The sequence below is a fragment of the Capricornis sumatraensis genome, chromosome 9, assembly GCF_032405125.1.
Source record: "Capricornis sumatraensis isolate serow.1 chromosome 9, serow.2, whole genome shotgun sequence".
In the NCBI taxonomy this organism is placed as follows: Eukaryota; Metazoa; Chordata; class Mammalia; order Artiodactyla; family Bovidae; genus Capricornis; species Capricornis sumatraensis.
Genome location: NC_091077.1, coordinates 80331829 through 80346667, shown reverse-complemented (window position 1 = coordinate 80346667; position 14839 = coordinate 80331829). Strand labels below are relative to the sequence as shown.

General features: G+C 40.5%; 1 protein-coding gene across 1 annotated transcript in view; it reads right to left on the bottom strand.

Moving 5' to 3' along the window:
* Positions 1 to 1231: 1231 nt before the first annotated feature.
* The window catches only part of MSH3 (mutS homolog 3), a 191455-nt gene continuing 177847 nt past the window's right edge, over positions 1232 to 14839 (bottom strand). The window contains exons 22-24 of the mRNA XM_068980294.1: positions 14102 to 14231; positions 4988 to 5159; positions 1232 to 1887 (exon numbers count right to left, since the gene is read on the bottom strand). Of these exons, the coding sequence (XP_068836395.1) occupies positions 1791 to 1887; positions 4988 to 5159; positions 14102 to 14231 (399 nt within the window). The 3' untranslated portion in view covers positions 1232 to 1790. The remainder of the gene's footprint in view (positions 1888 to 4987; positions 5160 to 14101; positions 14232 to 14839) is intronic.

Genomic DNA, 14839 nt, shown 5'->3' with positions numbered 1-14839 from the left:
TGGCTGGGAAGGAGCCTCACTTAGAAAGGGTGTTTGGCACGGCTGGTCTTCTTTCAAACTTGGAGGCAGGCCTGACCTCCCGCAAAGTGGCTAGCTGATATCCTGCTTTATGTTAGGGAATCTACTTTGCAACATTCTGCATGGTCACTTGCCAGACTCTGGGGACTGTCACTGCCTGGACACACTACTCCTGAAACTCTTACCTGCTTGAATGTTGACACTGACCTGGGCAAGCCAGAGATGGCCCGGAATGTCCACCTGGACATGAGCAGTGACTGCTGGTCCCTGCAGCTCCCCGGCCATGGGCGTGACATTCCTGAATTCATCTCCTTTTCTGCTGACCTGCCTTTAAAGCACTACCTCTGTTAACATAAAACATTGACAGTCTTACTGAGTATTGAAACACTGTTTAAAAAGTGCTATTTTTAAAAGTTAAAGAGTAAATCCCAACTAACTCTATTTTGAGATATTTTTGAGAACTTCATTATATGTTAATGAAACATATAATGCAAGGATGGAGGAATCAAACCACATCATATTCTAACTCCATAAAGGGCTAGAGTGTAAGTGACTCAAAAGTGTAATGGTGGTCTAGCGGCTAAGACTCCCTGCTCCCAGTGCAAGGGTCTGGGTTTGAACTGGTTAGGGAATTCGATCCCACGTGCCAAATACTAAGACCTGGCACAAATAAATAAATATATATTTTTTTAAAATGTAGCAACCAACCACTTGCTTAGTTGCTCCAATCAACTTGGAGAGACTCAACTGACTGTCTCCAGGGCTCACTGTTACGGCCACTGTTACAAAATAACCTAAAGAAGAAATTACAAATATGACCATCAAATGTGTGGAAGGCATTTCACTGAGTAAGAATGAAAACTGAGTGGGAAGTAGGATAGAGAACCTTTGTGCAAGAAAGAAAAAGCATATGAGAAGCCAGGTTTCAAATGCTATAGAAAGCTCAGGGACACAGATGATCATGTGTTACCCTAACCTTGCAGGGAGGGAGTGCGTTTATGAATCAACAAAGCTCTAAGGCATTTGCTGTATCAGACAGTAGAAAGGTCCAAAGTGAGAAAGCTCAGTTCTGTGCACATGGGAAAAACAGCAACCTTGGTTCCATAACTAAACCCCAAATTCAACAGGAAAAAGATCATAAATTATGCCAAGTACTCATCAATGTTTATTACTGAAATGAATGACAAATAATTTCATCCAACAATCTCCAAATTGCTTAAAACTATGACAATATTTAACTTCTCAAATTTCATGCCCTTGTTCTTTCTGTGCTCTAGTTTCTAAACAGCCTGACAATTCTATTTCTTTTCAAAAATTCTTATGCTCACAGTGAATAAACTGGTGGTATCATAAAATTATTTCAGTTCGAATAAAAGGTGTATTCCTGCCAGACATTTCACCCAGCTGCAAATTATCTGAACTGAAACAAATAAAATCATGCATTACTTTTTATATCAGCCTCTAAAACTTCATGAACTATACTGCCTACTTCAGATTTTACTTAGAAGCTTTTTATTTTCTTTGAATCGTACCGTCCATGAGATTTTCTAATGACATGATAGGAATCTTAATATTCAAAAGTGTTTATACTTTTAAAAATCAGGATAGCAGGAACCTACACAAAAGGCCTGCCTGTTTCTGATAGCAATATGCCACGGTCAGGCTTTATGCTCACATCACACAAAGATGGGCTGTTACTGGAGAGTTGTTTTCACACAGTTGGTATTTTTAATCCTCTATTTTTTGGTTCCAAAACGTAGCCTTTATTTTCATCACAAAGAGACGTCTGTAATTTCTTCTTCTGTCCACTTTCGCAAGTCTTTTGCATCATTTACCGTCCATAGCTTCGCAAAACTCTTTAGCTTTTTCCTGGACAGAAAATAAAATACCATTTCTTTTATAAATGGAATTGTTAGGGGCCAGTCCATCCCATCAAAACTATAAAAAGTCTGTGATATTAGAATAGCAGGCAGGCTGTATGGTTAGCAGGCTATGGTGGGGAGCATCAGCCTTTTGGTGAAAGAAGTTCTCAGAGTGGCTGCTTTAATCAAGAGACCAAGGTTGCTGATCAGCTCCAGGGAGGGGATGGCACAGCTTCCTCCTCTTCTAACTCAGCTAGAGGCTGTGTGTGCTCACAAGATGAGAAGTGAAATTGATTTAATAAAATAATGCAGGCTATTGGAAAAGTAAAATGCTAACATAACACAAACCTACTTTTCTTTCTGCAAAAACGCAATCCAGTTAAATGTTAACATCTTATGAAAAACCTGAATGAACTTTTTGACCAAGCCAATATTCAGAGTCTGAAGATGGAACGTATGAGTCCCGATCACGGCTCAACCATCAACCAGCTGGGTGACCCTGGTCCCGGTCGGTTTCCTACCCTCACTTGGCCTCATTTTTCCCAACTACAACATAGGATGAGAGCGGTACCTATTTCACAAGGTTATCCTAAGGGTTAAGTGAATTAATGTATGTAAAGCAGTAAGAATAGTACCTGGCTACAGTGTCTAGGCTGCTGCTAAGGACTGACTACCTAAACTTGCTGGTACCCATAGCAAGCACTCAATAAATATTAGCTTTTAACAAACTCACAAGGATGCACCAGATTCAGTTTGGGTTCTGTGACCAATGAAATCAATGTGATAACCACTTTTAGTGAAAAGGAAAAACAACAAATACAGTGTGTCCTGATAAATCAAAAGATATCATGCCAATGTAGCCTCTTTCTACAATTCTCTGTCTTATTAAGCTAACTTTCTAGATTTTAAAATATTACATACTAATTGGAAGAGCTAAAGTATTTTTTCCCTTCTTATTTTTAAATTATTTTAATTGGAGAATGATTACTTTACAATATTGTTACAGTTTCTGCTATGTTTCAATACGAATCGGCCACAGTCTCTCCCCACCCTATCCCTCTGGGTTGTCGCAGAGCACTGGCTTTGGGCACTCTGCTTCATGCACTGAACTTGCACTTTGTCCTCTATTTTACATATGGTAACGTACACGTTTCACTGGTGTTCTCTCAGACGATCTCACCCTTGCCTTCCCCCACTGAGTCCAAAAGTCCTTTACATCTGTGTCTCCTTTGCTGCCCTGCATGTAGGATCCTCGGTGCCATCTTTCTAAATTCCATATATATGCATTAATATACAGTAGTTGTCTTTCGGAAGAGTTAACATACTTATAAATAACCTGTGAATTTTACTGCTCTTCCTTTATAGCCTACAAGAACTTTCATATCTTACTGCCATCTTGCACCTTTTGTAGTAAAGTTTAATTCCAGTTTCTTTATGAAAAAAGAAAAATAAGAAGACAACAAGAGAGGATTTAAAGTTGTCTGTGGACTTTGAGCAGAATTAAGGGCTAAGCTTACTTTTAAAATCTCATAGATGATCACTTTTCCCGCTAGAAAAATTTTATGTGAATCTACTTTGTAACAAGTAACTAGAAGTAGCCTGTCACTGACTGGATCATTTGTTTCTAATCTGGTATTGTGGAAAGGATCCAGAAGAGAATGTCACTGGAGGAAACGACAAAGTGCTGCAGTATTCCAGCACTTTGGACCTGGCCCACCACCGGTTACCATGGCAAGGTTAGGAGTGCAAGGCAGAAACACAGAGGAAGAAAGAAGAGGAGCAGAAGCTGTTGCAGGACTGTCGGTATACAAGCTGGCGACTGTCTCTTTAACTAAAATATCAGGTGTTCATAGTTCAATATTTAAATTGGTAATAATTCCCAGAACTAAAAAATATTCCTACAGCATAATGGCCGGCCAGGATGGTCTACCTGACTTAACAGCCTATTCGCTCCAGATCACATGGTCATGGACCAGAGCAGTAATGCCCTGCCCCAGGTCAATTAGACTCTTCAGGCAGAGCAGGGTTGGGTAGGAGGTGGGCGAGGAGTTTATGCTGTTTTAAAATATAATCTTATATTTGGGAAACAAAAGGCTGCAATGTATTATTTATTAATAGTATATTTTCTTAGGAATATCTTCCTTCCAAAGTATGTTTCAGGTTTGTATGACGGTCAGTTTATATACTGACTACATACTCGCTGGATGTCCAGGGTAAAAGTCCATTCACATAAAGCATTCTAGGTGGTAAAGAAGTTTGTTTGAATAAAAAAATCTGTCACAAATCCACAAAGTGACATGCACAGATACCAACTCTAATCACCTAGCTCTATGATACTGATTTAATCAAAAAGTTCATTCAGGCATTTCTGTAAGATGTTATGTAAAAAACCTAAAGTACTTGGTTGAAAATGAAAGTGAAGTCACTGAGTCGTGTCCGACTCTTTGCGACCCGTGGACATGCTAAATTGCTTCAGTTATGTCCAACTCTGTGCAGCCCTATGGACTGTAGCCCACTAAGCTCCTCCATCCGTGGGATTCTCCAGGCAAGAATACTGGAGTGGGTTGCCATTTCCTTCTCCAGGGGATCTTCCTGGCCCAGGGATCGAACCCAGGTCTCACACATTGCAGGCAGACGCTTTAACCTCTGCACCACCAGGGAAGCCCCAGTACTATTATTTTCATTCACATTCTGACAGAATTCTTCATTTTTGAATGCAACTGCTGCATATCTGAATGAGCATAAAAGAGTATAAAAGAACTACTCTAAATATTATTTATATATCGAGGTTTCCATTAGTAATATTCTTTATAAATGAATATTTTAAGCAACCAATGTGTTGGTATACATTAAGGAGTTAATTCTTTAGAAAAATGATTGGAAAACCAACTTAGCAACTTAACAGATAAAGATCTGACTAGAGAGGCCTAAATGAATTCACATGGGCTTTGGGAAAAACCATTTTCATTTTATCATAATTGAATGTTTCAGAATATTTGAAGAGGTGCTTGAAGGAAGATCTGATGTTCATTTACAGGACAATCCTCTTCCTGGGACAACTTGGAAGAGTTCATTATAAATCAAAAATGCAGTACAATCATTCTGACCTTTTCATATTTACTAATCCTTCCAGCTCTTTGGACTTGCTAGCTGCTTTCTTTAAAATTTCTCCAGGAACATCTGCTAGTTTAGCCACATTGAGTCCGTAACTCCTTGCTGCAATTCCTCTGGTTATTTGATAAAGAAATATGACAGAATCAGGGACCTGGTCTTCTTCACCTAAAAGAATAAAGTTAAAAGAAAGAGAAAGATAAAGAAAATCACACTTGAACATTGAAAGAAATTAAAGACAAAATAGAAACCTGTATAACTTTATTCAATTAAAATTTGTAATCTGAAAAAGAAATTCATTGTTCCTAATCTGTTACCTTCTTTTATCAATATTACATATCTAGAAAAAGGGTAAATACCATTTTGAAAATGCTTTTGCATTTAGGATCTATCTTTTAGCTCAGTTAAAATGCTTTTTAACAATTATTCATTGTAAGTTTAGAAATATTTAGCTGTATGCTGCTTGCTGAAAATTTTCAAATGAATTTTTTTTTTTTTCCAAAAAAGAGTGATTCTGATACATGGTACAATATAATTTCTCCCTTAAAAACAGTTTTGGTTTTTTTTTAAGTGTCTTCCAGTGAAAGAGTGTATTCACCAGTCTTGTATGTAACATACTCTGTAAAGTAACACATACAAAGGATGTTTCCAGGAGTGCAAGAAACAAAGCCACAAAACCAGATAAGGAAATAGTCCATGTTGCATAGTTTAGATAACAAGACTGAGAAATTCTGGCTTCTTAAATATCCTAGTTAAAAAAAAGTTATACATATTAAAGTTGATACTGTTCACATGTGGGCATGCTAAATTGCTTCAGTTATGTCCAACTTTGTGCAGCCCTATGGACTGTAGCCCACCAGGCTCCTCTGTCCATGGGATTCTCCAGGCAAGAATACTGCAGTGGGCTGCCATGCCTTCTTCCAGGGATCGAACCCCGGGTCTCTTGCATTGGCAAGCAGGTTCTTTACCACTAGCGCCACCTGGAAAGCCCATGGATGCTGTTTGGTACCACCCAAATCCCATTCAGACTGCTACAGCTATTAGAGCAACCCTCAGCTGTGTGCTCTCTTTGGGAACTTCCGCAGCTGGAGAAAGCTGTTTCACCCAAGGTCACCTCCCATCTTGGGGAGCCTGCATCCAGTCGACTGGCTGCTACAGGGGCTGATAGGCAGCTTCGAAGGTGGCCACCAAAGCTCCCCTGCTTCCTGGTGTCCATGTCCTTGTGTCATTCTCCCTCTCTGACTGTGAGCTGAACCAAGGGACTTGCTTCTAATGAATAGAATACGACAAAAGTTATGGCATGGCACTTTTGAGATTAGACTGCAGGAGACTGTGGCCTGTCTCGGGTGCTCTCACTTTCCTCCCTGTTTGCTCTAAAGGGAGCCAGCAGCCATATTGCGGGCTGCCCTGTGGAGAGGTCCACATGGAAAGAAACCAATGCCTCTGGTCAACAAGTTAGTGGGGTCTGGAGGCCAGCCAACAGCTGTGTGAGTGACCTTGGAAGGGACATTCTGAGTCATGCCAGCAGCATGTGAGGGGGCTGGGAAGTGGGTCGTCCCAGTCAGGCCCTGAAGTGATGCTACTCAGCCAATATTTGGATGAAGCCTGTGAGAGACTGTGAGGTGTTCAGCTTGGGTTCGTGACCCACAGGAATTATGAGATAATAAACAGTTGCTGGGCTAAGCTGCTATGTTTTAGGGGGAAATTTGTTATGGAACAATAGATAATAAAAGGCATAAGAGTCTGGCTCTCTCACCTCAAGCTGAGGTGACTCTGAAGGACCAACCCCTGATTGGGCTCTCTGCAGGGTTGGCTGAAGTCTTACAAGTGTAACGCAGCTCAGGACTGCCCAGTCCTGCTCGGGTATTGATGGTGAAAGCATTCCTCAATAAAATTCTGACACTCAAATTTCAGAATCTGTTTCCTAGGGTACCAGTCTACCACCTAATACATATGCTTGAAGCTAAAACTTTTAAAGAATTGGGATATCATAAAGTACAGTGCTCATTGGAAGGACTGATGTTGAAGCTGAAACTCCAATACTTTGGCCACCTGATGCGAAGAGCTGACTCACTGGAAAAAACCCTGATGCTGGGAAAGATTGAGGGCAGGAGGAGAAGGGGATGACAGAGAATGAGATGGTTGGATGGCATCACCGACTCAATGGGCATGAGTTTGAGTAAACTCCAGGAGTTGGTGATGGACAGGGAGGCTTGGCGTGCTGCGGTCCATGGGGTTGCAAAGAGTCGGACACAACTGAGCAACTGAACTGAACTGAAGTACACTAATACAAAGACAACACTATGAAGATATTCAGAACAAAATGCGCCACTTTGGCATGCAGACTCTCTTGAGTTGAAGACAGTGAAGGTCCAAAAGGCTCAGGAAGACCTTTCTATCTCCCCCTTCAATGGCCTAAAAAAATTTAGATGGGCAGAGGGGTGCTGGCTCGGAGACAGACTATTACCAGAGAGAACTTTTATCAGAACGACCTATGCATATGGCAAGACAAACAATCTAATGAACAAATATCTGTTTTTCCCATTTTCCCATCAATTACCCTCCTCCTCTTTGAAGCGCCTTCTCCTATCCCATTCCTTAGCGCTCAGGACAGTAGAGAAGCCTCAACTGCCTCACTGGCTCTCATATTTTTCTGGGGCTCCTGTAGGTACATAATTAAATTTGCTTTTCTCCAGTTAATCTGCCTTATGTTAATTTGGTTATCAGATCAGCCAAAGAACCAAGAACAAATTCTTCCTCCCCAACAGCTGCATACAGTTTAATCTTCGATAAATCTAAAGCAATTCAGGATTATGCAGCTTTTATTACAAACTTCAACATAATTGCACTCTACTGCAAAAAATGGCCAAGATGACCAGATTCACAGTGACTTCTGAGACCCTGGTATACTTATTATAAGTGTATCAGGAGTTTTTCTCATAACATTATTTCATTTGATAAATATGTAAGTTTTATTCTTTTATCAGCTAAAAGCTAAAAAGCCCAAAGACTGAACACAACAGAGAAAAAAGGATAATGGAAATTTCTTTAATCTCCTCTAAGAATTCAGCAACAGACAAATAATACCTTTTTAAGGGTGGGTGCTAGAGGTGGGAGGTGAAAAGAAAGCTGACACTCTCAGAATACACAGACTAAAACTCACATTGCAAAGCACTAAGAATATCCTTTACCTCCAAAGAAAACTAAAGGCACACAAAGAACGGGTGACGAAGTGGGTGGGAAAAGACTAGGGAGGAAGCATGTAGAAACCAGTGCCTGCTAACCTGGATAGTTTTTTCTTCAATTGCTCACAAGACCCAAAGCGAAGTGAACAGCAGTGGGGTATCAAAAAGGTGAACTCTCTTCATTTTTAAGACAAACACAGACTTTATCACTTCAACTAGGCTAGTCCTAACTGATGTTTTCACCTCCAGCCTCACCTCTATAATCCAGACTTGACAATGACCTTTCTAAAAATGAGATTAATTCATCTGTCAGTCCATCTGTCCATTCATTATCCATCCATTCATCTATCCATCCTTTACTGAAAGCCTGCTGCTAAATTCCACAAACTCCCCTCATTTAAACATTGCTTTGCTGACAGCTTTTTTCTTTTTTTGCTTTATATACATATACTATGTATAATATGTAGTATATATAATATAGCTAGCTAAAGATGCTTCTTAAATGTAGCTATAAAATATAGCTAAATTATATCTGTTGCCCCAAAAGACTCATTAACACATCTCAGGACAAACAACTGCTGAATTTGTCATCATATGTAGTCTCTACTTTAGTAATGATCATGGTAGTTCTTGGTGGCACTAGTGGTAAAGAACCTGTCTGCTAATGCAAGAGATATAAGAGATGTAGGTTTGACCCCTGATGGGAAGATCCCCTGGAGAAGGAAATGGTAACCCACTCCAGTGTTCTTGCCTGGAGAATCCCATGGACAGAAGAGCCTGGTGGGCTACAGTCCATGGGGTCACAAGGAGTCGGACACAACTGAAGCGACTTTAGCACACAGCATGGTAGTTCTTAGAGCAGCATCAAGGTAAATAATGTGACCACTCTTCCATAATCACCTGAAGGAGCTGTATTATAGTTAGGTTCTACCTTAAGACTATCCTTCACCACTCTTCCATGGGAAGGAGAGGGAAGAAGTGGGAGGAGGAACAGAGAAAGAGAGGACAGGGAGTGCATATGTGCGTGTCTGTGTGTAAGATGGAAATGTTGAGGCAGAAAAAGCCAGGTCAGAGAGCAGATGGGAAAAACAACTCATGTCTTTACAGCCTCAAATAAAAGCTCATGGTGAGGACTCTCCTTATAAGCTATGACCATTTCTTGTGTGTGTGTGTGTGTGTGTGTGTGTGTGTGTGTGTGTGTTAGTTGCTCAGTCATGTCCGACTCTTTGTGACACCATGAACTGTAGCCCACCAGGCTCCTCTGTCCGTGGAATTCTTCAGGCAAGAATACTCCTTCTCCAATGATCATTTCTTAAATGGATATTATTGAAAAGCTTATCTGATACTGCTTAGAGTCAGTGAAAGTAATCAATCACTCAAGTTTCTCCTTGTTACAGGGAAACTTAGCACAACTGTCTTAAAGCAAAACTTCTCTAGGCAGTTATTAAACAGATGTGAGCTGATCAAGTAGTTTCTGAAATCACTTTCAGGAGAGATTCCTAAAAGTTATTAGACACGGATGACATTAGGTGACTTGTCCAAGATCTTATGGACTGAAAGACACTAAAACGCAGGTTTGTCACTGCGGGTCCACTGATTTATCTACCACCCCAAGGGAAAGAGATAAACAGAGAGTCTTGAAAGGCACCCAAAAGGCCTTTGGGGAATTTACTGATGACCAATAGCCTCTAATTTAGACAGAAGAGGGATTAGGTCAGAGGCAAAGGATGAAGCCTAGATACAGCCAAGGGTAATACTGGATGTGAGCAGGCAATGGGGCAATGCTTCACGTTTCTGAGAGAAAATGATTCTCAACCTAAAATTCTAGCCCTAGCTAAATTATAAATCCAGTGTGAAGGTATAATGGAGACATTTTCATTCATGCAGAGTCTTAAAATTTTTATCTCCTTTAGTTAGTATTATTAGCAGCTTCTCCAAAATCTATTACACTTCTAAGAAAACCCTGATTTATAAAGGGATTAATTCCCTGAGAAATGCTGGACTGGATGAAGCACAAGCTGGAATCAATATTGTTGGGAGAAATATCAATAACCTCAGACATGCAGGTGATACCAAACTTACAGCAGAAAATGAAGAACTAAAGAGCCTCTTGATGAAAGTGAAAGAGGAGAGTGAAAAAGTTGGTTTAAAACTCAACATTCAGAAAACTAAGATCATGGCATCTGGTCCCATCACTTCATGGCAAATAGATGAGGAAACAGTGGCAGACCTAATTTTTGGGGGGGGGGCTCCAAAATCACTGCAGATGGTGATTGCAGCCATAAAATTTAAAGACGCTTGCTCCTTGGAAGAAAAGCTATGACCAATCTAGACAGCATATTAAAAAGCAGAGACATTAACAGCAAAGGACCATTTAGTCAAAGCTGTGGTTTTTCCAGTGGTCACGTATGGATGTGAGAGTTGGACTATAAGGAAAACTGAGCGCCAAAGAATTGATGCTTTTGAACCGTGGTACTGGAGAAGACTCTTCAGAGTCCCTTGGACTGCAAAGAGATCTAACCAGTCCATCCTAAAGGAATCAGTCCTGAATATTCACTGGAAGGACTGATGGTAAAGCTGAAACTCCAATACTTTGGCCACCTGATACGAAGAGCTGACTCAATGGAAAAGATCTTGATGCTGGGAAAGACTGAAGGCGGGAGGAGAAGGGGACGACAGAGGATGAGATGGTTGGATGGCATCACCTAATCGATAGACATGAGTATGAGTAAACTCTGGGAGTTGATGATGGACAGGGAGGCCTGGCGTGCTGCAGTCCAAGGGCTCGCATAGGGTCAGACACAGCTGAGCGACTGAACTGAACTGAACTAACTCCCTGACCATTTAACCCAGGGGATAATGTCCTTATGTCTACTTCCAAATGTTGATTCCAATTAGTCTAGACTGTTCAAAGTTATCCTTGCCATTCTCACTTCTAGAAAGTGGTTTAAGAATGAGCATGTGCACTGATTCACTTTGCTGTACAACAAAAACTAACACAACACTGTAAAAGCAACTACTGTTGTTGTTGTTTAGTCACTTAGTCCTTGTGTCCAACTCTTTTGTGACCCCATGGACTGTAGCCCACCAGGCTCCTCTGTCCATGGACAGAGGATTTCCCATGTCCATGGGATTTCTCCAGGCAAGAATACTGGAGTAGGTTGCCATTTCTTCCTGTAGGAGATCTTCCAGACCCAGGGATGGAAACTGCATCTCCTGCATTTCCCGCATAGCAGGCGGATTCTTTATCACTGAGCCACCATATTCCAATAAAAATTAATTAAAAAAAAAAAAAGAATGAGCATGTGAATCAATTCTGAAAATAAGACAGGACACTGATGAGATCCTAGTAGGCATCTAAGAAAAGTTCTCCTGCTCCTAAGAAAGACTCACAGGAAATGCTGGTCCTTTTTCTTCCTTCGGACATTATCAGTGCTGGATGTGATGCCCAAAAGAGCTGCAGCCATCTTGCTACTGGTGTGATGATGAAATTAGCAGAGCAGGAAGACAAAGCCTGGAGAACCGCAAAGAAGAGAAGCTGAAGCCCACCCTCCCTGAGGTTCCCGTAATACAAGATAGTATTTATCCTCATTGTCTGAGCCAGAGTGAGTCCAAGCATTCTGTTACTTGCAAGCAAACGAACAGAAGACAGGTTAAGAGACATCCCAGAATGACACCAAGGCAGGTCTTGGGACAACAGCTGAGGTCTAGGGAGAAACCAGTACAGATGAGCAGGAGGACATAGGGCTCCAGGAGGAATGACCCCAGTAAGAAAAACTGGAATCAATAGGTGCAATCATGTGAAAACTCTCTAGAGAGGCGTTTTACAGTTACTGGAGGATAGATTCAACAAGAGACTCAAAACAATGAAACGAAAGAATAAAAACAATTAATCATGACCTTGGAGAAAAAAGGTAGAAAAGAAAGAAAACATACTTGTGCCTCATATGTGCCTCATGAGTAAGCAATAACTAACGGCAGTAACAGTGAAAACAATGAATGTGAATAAAATAGGAAAAATGTGAAAGTATTACACTAGGAGGAAAGGGGAAGGGAGGACTGAAGACCTTCATTTAGCACAAGCAGTCAGTGATATTGTCAGGTTGGTGAACCAAGAGATAGGAAAATAAGCACAGTATTCAGACCCAGGGAAGAAATGGATGGATGAAAGAGCCAAAAACAGTTGCCTTAGGACTGGAGGGAAGAGGGGCCGCGGAGGAAAAAAATGGAAGAGGGGACCGCTGCTGTTAGCACAAGTCTTTAGCTTCATTTAGTTTTTCTAAAATTCTGTTCATGAATAAAAATTTAAATCAATAAAATAAAAAGTCAAAACACTTAAGATGTAAGGGTCTGGGTTAGCAGTTCACATCAAACGCTTACCACTGACCCTCCCCTGCTGGTGAAATCTGTTTTGTTTATCCCATGCAGTTTTAGCTTATGAGCTCCTCCTGTCACTTTGGATGCAGATGAATAGATGTGAAACTGTCTCCATGAGAGAATTTATGGTGTGTTTTTCAAGATCGCATGGTGGTGAAAGGCAAGGATTGCCTAACTATATTTATCTCAGGTCCACTGCTGTTTTATTTGGGACAGTTGCCTGATTTCTTTTTCAGGTCCATCCTTACTTATTACTTTTCCAAAATAAAATCTGGACTATGAAGTATCTTGGATAATGGATTTTCCATTGTAGCACACCAACTGTGTAAACCATCACTGGCCCACAGGCTGGTGGCTTAAAAAAATTACTACTGAGCATGGGGAAAAATGCTAAAATCTACTACATTACTAACAGCGCTTGAATTTTTTTATTGGCTAATGACGTTCTTTTTTCATGAAATGTTTCATTTCTGTGACATGAGTAGTAAGTGGAAGGCTAAGGAAAAAATACTGTAACTCTCACATAGCAGTTCTAACAGAGATGAAAAGAACCTGCAGGCAGAGGGCATGGATTCTAGGTTCAACTCAGCTCCTACAGAGGTGCCTGACATGGGGGACCCAATTTACCTGAGATTCACTTTCCTTGTCAAATTAAGATAAAACATATGTCCAGTACAGAATATCAGAGACATCACTTTGCCAACAAAGGTCCGTACAGTCATAGCTATGGTTTTTCCAGTAGTTTAGAGTTGGACTATAAAGAAGACTGAGTGCCAAAGAATTGATGCTTTTGAACTGTGGTGCTGCATAAGACTCTTGAGAATCCCTTGGACTGCAAGGAGATCAAACTAGTCAATCCTAAAGGAAACCAACCCTGAATATTCATTGGAAGGACTGATGCTGAAGCTGAAGCTCCAATACTTTGGCCACATGGTGCAAAGAGCCCACTCACTGGAAAAGACCCTGATGCTGAGAAAGATTGAGGACAAGAAGAGAAGGGGGCAAAAGAGGGTGAGATGGTTGGATGGCATCATTGACTCAATGGACACAAGTTTGAACAAACTCCAGGAGATGGTGAAGGACAGGGAAGCCTTGTGTGCTGCAGTTCATGGGGTCATAGTCAGACACAACTGAGCAACTGAACAGCAAGTATAGAATATTGCTCTTAGTAAGTAATTCATGTTAAATCATATTTTGGGAAATATATTGAGTATTTTTCAAAGATTACTAATATACTTGACTGTTAAGGCATCTTTCCTAAGATGGACCTAGGAGTAAAATCTAAATGTTCCCCCCTCACCCCACCTTCTTCTTGAAGAAAAATGAGATAAAGAGGGCTAGAGAAGGACTCAGAGATGGCGAGGAGAAATGCAAACTCTGTTTGACCCTAAGCTTAGAGAAAATGATGTTGGACAAATGTCAACTACAATCGACATTCGCAGTTTTTATTATTAATAAGCAGTAAGTTCATACTCCTATGAACTTTGGATTATTCATCACAAAACCGAACAGAATGATAGTTGTACTTACTGCAAGAACAATTCATACCTGCATCCTGTTTGCTTTCATCCTCGCTGACCAAAAATCCCATGTGATAATTCCCCACCTGCTGTGAGTAACTTTTTTCCAGTTCACAAACTGGTGGATAATGGGTAACAAACAGGGTTAAGGATTCCACCTAAAGCAGTGAGACATAATGAAAGTTATTTTATTTTTAAATTTAAAATTTTCTCCAACTTTATTTTGAAAAATTTTAAACCTTCATAAAAGCTGCAACGAAAGTACAATGGACATTCATATATTCTTTATTTAGACAACCACTTGTTAGTATTTTGCTGTATTTCCCCTTTCTTCCTTCCTCCCTCCTCTACACACACTCACATGAACACACATAGTTTTTTTCCTGAACCATTTAAGAACTGCAGACATCATAAAACTTTATCCTTAAATACCTAAGATTCTATCTTCTGAGAACAAAAACATTCTCCTCCATAACCAAAATAAAGTTATTATGCTCATTTGATATATCACTATTTGGGCTTCCCTGGTGGCTCAAAGGGTAAAGAATCTGCCGGTAATGTAGGAGACCAAGGTTCAATCCCTGTGTTGGAAAGATCCCCTGGAGAAGAGTATAGCAACCCACTCCAGTATTCTTGCCTGAAGAATTCCATGGACAGAGGAGCCTGGTGGGCTACAGTCCATGGGGTCGCAAACAATCAGACATAACTAAAGCGACTAACACTTTCACTATCACTGGTTACTAATTATGTAGTCTGTGAATTTCTC